The 6,540-nt window shown below is 31.5% G+C and overlaps 1 protein-coding gene across 1 annotated transcript; it reads right to left on the bottom strand.

The window, feature by feature from the left end:
* Nucleotides 1–484: 484 nt before the first annotated feature.
* Nucleotides 485–1,702, bottom strand: LOC105764211 (uncharacterized). Its single transcript, XM_012582716.2, has 2 exons — nucleotides 1,416–1,702; nucleotides 485–1,317 (listed from the first exon to the last, which is right to left on the bottom strand). The coding sequence occupies exons 1-2, from the start codon at nucleotides 1,641–1,643 to the stop codon at nucleotides 667–669; spliced, it is 879 nt and encodes a 292-aa protein (XP_012438170.1). The 5' UTR covers nucleotides 1,644–1,702; the 3' UTR covers nucleotides 485–666.
* Nucleotides 1,703–6,540: the final 4,838 nt, after the last annotated feature.

Here is a 6,540-nt window from a genome sequence, read left to right as displayed (position 1 = left end):
TGGATGTGGTGGCACGTCTAAGGGTTTGTGCCATGGTGAGTGAGAGATTGAATTTGATGAGAGTTGAGAGTTTAAGAGAGGATAAGAAGAGAGAGGGTTTGTGCCATCCTATTTGATAGGTTAAAAGAATTGAAGAAGGAGGAAAATGGAGAGAGAAGTAGAAGAAAATGCAAAACAAAGAAAAAATTAAATTGCTCAAAAAAGTATGACGACTAATTGTATGATTTAACCTACAATTTTTGTTTGAAATGTTGGTTTAACGTGTCAAGTCAACTTACCATTATACCGTTAGTAACAATTAACAGCTCAGTGACTCAAAATGTTACAACACGAGACTAAAGTGTAAAAGCGACTAAAATGTAACTTAAATTAAACAAAAGTAACCATTTTAATAAACGATGAGAGTGTTAGCGAAGAAAGATGCACTTTAAATTGTTAATTGAAAAAAGGAGGTCTGATAATACCGTAAATAATAAAAAAAATCTACAACATTGAAACAGTGTTCCACATTTGCATCTTATTAAAAGTTGGTATATTTACAATGGACTTCTTAATTATATATTATACAGTAGACAACTTTTGCTAAAACAAAACAAGCTCACCCATCAAAACTTAAATTTGGTTTTTTTTTATTCCGCCATCAAAAATCATGTTTCTCACTATCATTCACCACACGACTTCAACAGCAGTGTAATGCAAGGCAGGCAAATTCTCACGCAGATCAGAAGTTAACATGGAAGCCTTGGGCTTTTGCTGCCGGTCTGAATATCCGACGGCCAAGGGTGCTGGCGTTCTTCTCTCGTATGTTCCCAACCACTTGGCTTGCATGTACTTGTACTTCCTCCATGGAGCCAAGTGCATCTTTTTCTCTTTCATGCATTTTTTGGCTGCCAAGCATAATATCTTGGTCAGTGCTTTGAACCTCTCTGCTTTGCCCACCAATAGTTCCGGTAGCACAGCGATTAGCTTGTTGTAATCTTCGCTTGCCCTCGCCATTTCGAATTCGGCCCTGAAATTCAACTCGATCACCACCCTCACCTCCCCCTTTTTGGCCTTTGATTTGTCTACCACTTCTAAATACGTGTGCTCCCCCGACGGAATCTCGGGGGAGCTCCTCCACTTAGACTTGCATATGTAACAATTGAAATCTACGCTTTGGAGACGAATCGATAGTTCCCTTTGCAAACAGTTCCGGCATCCTCCGTCCTCCGGTCTCCGGCAAGTGCATTGCACTCCCACTGCATCTATTTCCCTCAATGCTTCTTTTGTAGCTTGTCGAATTCTTGATTCTAGAGAAGTCGTTCGGTACAATGTTGCCTGCGTCAACGAAAAATGTTTATCACCCAATCTTCAAAATTCTCCGAAACCTACGCCTAACACTTTATGTTTAATTTTCTATATTGAACATCGTTTACCTGAAGAAGCTTTTCTTGGGCTTCCCAGAAAATTTTCCTCTGTTCGATCTCACTAGGATCTTCATCATTGTTAGCATCCTCGTCATCGACAACAAAGTCCCTTAAATTTTCCTCGGAATCATTGCTTTCGTCGATGAACCCAAACATCATATCGGCAAAGCTCGCCGCTCCGTCAAGGAACTTGTCGATTTCATCGGAATTCTGTCGCGTCACTGGCGCCTTTTCCATTCCTCCGCCGACGGGGTTGGTTTAGGATTTTGCCAAAAAAAATTAGATGCTCAAGAGTTTGGTTGGTACCCATATTTATATAGCAAATCGCGTTGGATCCTACGTAGGACCCAACTCTCCCAAGTGGACGAACAAATCGCCGCGGCCAGAGAAAGGGTGGGGCCGATGCTATTGTGGCAAGTGATGATTGGTTGGTGAGTCAGAGCAACCTCATAATACAATTCAAGATGGGATGGGGGAGAAGCAGTATGGATATGCTTGAAAAACATACTCTTATTTCTTTTAAAACTGATTACTGTTTCTTAAACGATGATTAGAGCTGGAATTTGCTGTTGTTATCCTAATCCTAGTGGTGGGGCTAATGATTGAAATCAGGATCGACTAGTAAGTTACCACGTGGCAAAGAAATGTTGAAAAACACGTGGCCCTGACTGGGATGTTTGATGGAAACGCCTTTTTCTATTTTGAGTGGGGCCCACCACCTCTTAGAATATTCGAATTACCAAACAGACCCGATGCGGACTAGTCAATATTGTCTCTACAAAACAAATTTGTTAAAATGGATAAATTACGACTTAATTTTTGTTTGTTTTAATATATATTTCTTATTCACCCAAAGGTTCAAATTTATCAACTAACTATTTATAATTTTTTTTCGTTCAATTATAAAAAATTACAAAACGGTCACTTAATTATTCAATTTTGTCTTTTTGTCATTTTACTATCTTGAACTTTTTGGTATTTTCATTTTTACATTGGTCAATTGGTGACAAAAAAGATAAAATTGAATAGTTAGATAACCATTTTGTAACGTTTTATAGTTGGGTGGAAAAAAAAAAGCTTACTAATAGTTGAGTTACCATTTTGCAACTTGACTGACAAAAGTTGACCATAATTATCTTATCATATCTCAATAATTTAAAAAAAAAATTAGATTACAACTTTTTACTAGTTCAAATTTTGCTATCAATCGCTATTTTATACACCATGGAACTAGATTTTATATTTTAATTTGACGATGTTTTAGTCTTTATAATTTTTAATTTTTAAATTTTCAATCTTGATTAAAGGTATTTATGGCTGAGCCGGTTTAGATTTGGGTCGAGTCCAATCAAAATTTTATGTCCCTTTGTTAGGTTCGAGTTCGGTCTGGTCCGAAAAATAGATTTAAAATTTTGCTCAAGCCTGGCCTGAATAAAATTGCTAAGACCCGAGCCCAGCCCGACCTGCCCGTATTAATTTTTTTTAAAAAATATAATACATCAAAAGTACTAAAAACATTAAAATAAATGTTCCCAACAAATTAAAATAAATTAAAAAATATGTATACTTAAATAACACTAAGATAGGTGCAACTTAACAAACAAATGCCTCTAAAATAGTAACAAAATTAAAGAGTTATACAATATCTAAGCAATAACAACAAAATAGTAAAAACATAATAGTAAAATGGTAGCAAAATAGTGAAAAAAAGAAGAAGAAGAAAATAGTAATAAAAAAACAGCAGTTTTTGCCCAAACCTATTTTTCGGGCCTATATTTTTATCCAAACTCTCCCACTTTTCGGGCGGGCAAACAAATTTAATCTTGACCCAGACAATTACCCTTAAATTCATTAATTATTTTGTTATTACTAAAATTTTATGCATATTATCAGATATATAATGTCATGTTAGCATGTTATTTTCAGTTAATACTCTAACTAAAGTTTTGTTCATACTTTCATGGTTTTTATTTTGCCCACTCTATTTTCTTTGAAAGTAGTAATAGTTTTGGTTTTAGTTTTAGTTTTTAGCCATATTTCTGGTGTATCCATGAGATTTGTATTGGGAACCACTCTCGTAAAGCCTTATCATGATAGAGTAGAGTGATGTTTGTAAAATGAGAATCCAAGGTGATGAGAAAGATTAGCCATTTGAGATTTGGCCTTTTGTGCATCACCGATGTGATGGGTCTCTTGGAGCTCTTAATGGTGGTTTCTTAATTGACTGAACTTTATTGTCAAGATGGTCTGATGGTCGCGAGGCTAGATTCCAATTTTAATTAGTTTGTTGTGATTATTGCTTGTTTGTCTTTTTTCTTTTTAGGTATTTGGGCATCAGTTTGTAGTGTCTTATTTATCGATTGTGCTATGTGTCATGTCTTGTATTTTTATCGCTCATGATTCCTACAACTTATGCATAGTACAAGACTAAACTAACATCAAAGTTTGACTTAACAGATTTAATTAGTAATACTCGAGTTAAAATTAAAATTTTAAAATTCAAAAATACAAAAATTAAAACAAAGTTAATCTGTATTTAAAAAGTATAAATTTTAAAATTATTTATAGAATTTTCTTAAAAGAACTTCATCATTGGTATATAAAAACAAATTGGAGTTACAAATCACAACTCTTTTTCGTGACTTCATTGTAAAGTTCCCCCACAAACATCGCTGCAAAGATAAGGGACAAAGAATATACATTAAAACCCACTTTATTTTGTTGAAGAAAATATCCTAAAACCATCTTTGTAAAATTAGGTTAAAATATATTTAAGTAATTTTGTCATTCATAATTACATCGTGATGATCGTAGTTATATGGATGTGTTAAGAAAATTATGATTGGATTATTTTTTATTTTATACCACTAATTTAATTAAATCATTAATTTTTAATTTAACCAATTGATTCAATTAATCCAAATTTAACAATCGTGTTGTGATTGCGGCTGGTAAGAGTAGGTGTAGTGCAGAATTTGAAGGACAAAAACAAAAAGCATGTGAAAAGTGTGGTGACATTAATGAATGATAACTTCATTGGTGTATTTTAAATAAGCTTCAATCACATTTTTTAATTTCTCCTTTCTCACCAATGACTTTAATTTGGGATCCAATAAAGCTTCGGTTCTTTTTTCTTATTATTCATTTAATTTGATATTTATTTATTTTTTGAGCTAATTTTGACTTTTAATTTCTTAAAATAAGTCAAATTTGATCGTCAATTTTTAAATTATTTATTGATGTGACATATAAAATAAATAGTGTCATGTCAGTATGAAATACACATGGACTACCAAGCGGGTTGCCACACTACCATCGTTAAAAACTTAATTAGTCGTCATTTCTGCTTAAAAAACGATTTAACTATTTTAAAAAAGATTAATGAGCAATTTCTACTCAAAAAAAAGAATAAGGGTCAAATTGCCAAAAGATTTTAATGTTGAGGGTACATAGATTAAGGTACTAGAGTTTTTTTAAATTGTTTTTAGAAATTATAAAAAATATTAAAATTAAAAAATAAATTATAAAAGGTTATAGAAAATTTATTAAAAATAAAAATATATATATAGAATTTATAACAAGAGTAGCCGTTTTTATTTTTTATTTTTATAATATTTCATTACTTTTAATAATTTATATATTTTTCTATAACTTTCCACATTTTATAATTTTTTAAAATTTTAATAAAATATGAGTTCCAGCATAATAGTTAAGGGTATTCATTGTCTTAGGTGTGGCATGGGTTCAAGTCACACTAGTCGTGTTTGTTATTCGAGCTTTACCCTAATTCACCAAAAAAAAATAATTTCTAATATTTTTTAATACAAGTTTATTACACTTTTTTGTTTTCCCTCGGGCCGCGCCACATCATACTATAGCCTAATTTTTATCAACTTCCCTTGTATCGTCTCTAATTAACTAAAACCATTCCTTATCGTTTCCCTCAAACCACTTAGCAAACCCCTAACTTTTAACACCCATTTAAATATGATTATCATCACAACTCAAAACTCCCATTTCCTTTGCGGATGCACTTGCTAAAATGGGCTGCAATATTAGTAATAGTTGCAATTTTGCTACTAGGAAGTAGTAACTTATCGGATGTTGTCTATTTTTTTTCTTTAAATGATCTTATTATAAATTCTGATTATATCTGTTTTTTATACAATGCTTAGAACTATTCATAACCCATCTCCAACCCTTAAATAAAAGGATAATGCGCTTCAGTACACTCGAACCCATGTCCTCCTGCATTCTATTTTAAATACCCGATATTTTGAAAAAAAAATGAAAATAATTATCAAACACATTTAAAATATTAAATGTTGAAAATTTTCATTTCACTAAAAATGGAAATTTTGAATGATTTGTCAAAATCATATTTGTAACATATAATAGTTAAAATCCTATAAATAATGGTGAAGTAGAAAATTATATAATCCAAAGAAAAAAAGTATAATCATCTCATTTTGTCTTATTTTCTCTTTTGCTACTACAATTGAATATGAATGAAATTTTAAATACAGAGAGAGGGGGACAACAAGCTAGCAAATGGATTAGTTCAGGAAGACTTAGTATTGTTTTTATTGGATAAGTATGGTTTGGCACTTTAATGGCAACTTGAATTAGGAAATTGATGACAATCCAAGCAAAAGTGAAAAAGAAAAAGTGCCATTATTATTTAATTCTAGGTCGAAGGTTGTGAAGTAATATTTAAATTAATTAAAACTCAATCATCCTCTTTGGATGACATTGAAGGCCACTTAGCTTTTAATTGTATTAAACAAAGCTATTACATGCCTCCAATAATTAAAGAAATAATAACTTAATAAAAATTAGGGTAAATTATCTAGTTGGTCATCCAAAATAAAATCTTACGATTTCGTCACCAAACTTTTAGGTCACTTTCATTTTGATCATCCAAAAAAATACCATTTTTTTTAAGTATTGTTTGGGGTAAAAAAAAAGGGATTAAAGTGAAAAAGCGTAGAAACTAAAATAATGCATTAAAATTATCAAATTGCACTTATTTATCACATTGTCGAGAATTTTAAATTTCTCTTTTTTTTCAATCTGAAACTTTAAATTTTAAAATATAAAATCAATTAAATAAGTTTTTGAAAATTTTGTATCC

The sequence above is a fragment of the Gossypium raimondii genome, chromosome 12 (assembly GCF_025698545.1).
Source record: "Gossypium raimondii isolate GPD5lz chromosome 12, ASM2569854v1, whole genome shotgun sequence".
Taxonomy (NCBI): Eukaryota; Viridiplantae; Streptophyta; class Magnoliopsida; order Malvales; family Malvaceae; genus Gossypium; species Gossypium raimondii.
Note: the sequence above shows the minus strand (reverse complement) of the source record. Positions and strands in the feature narration are given on the sequence as shown.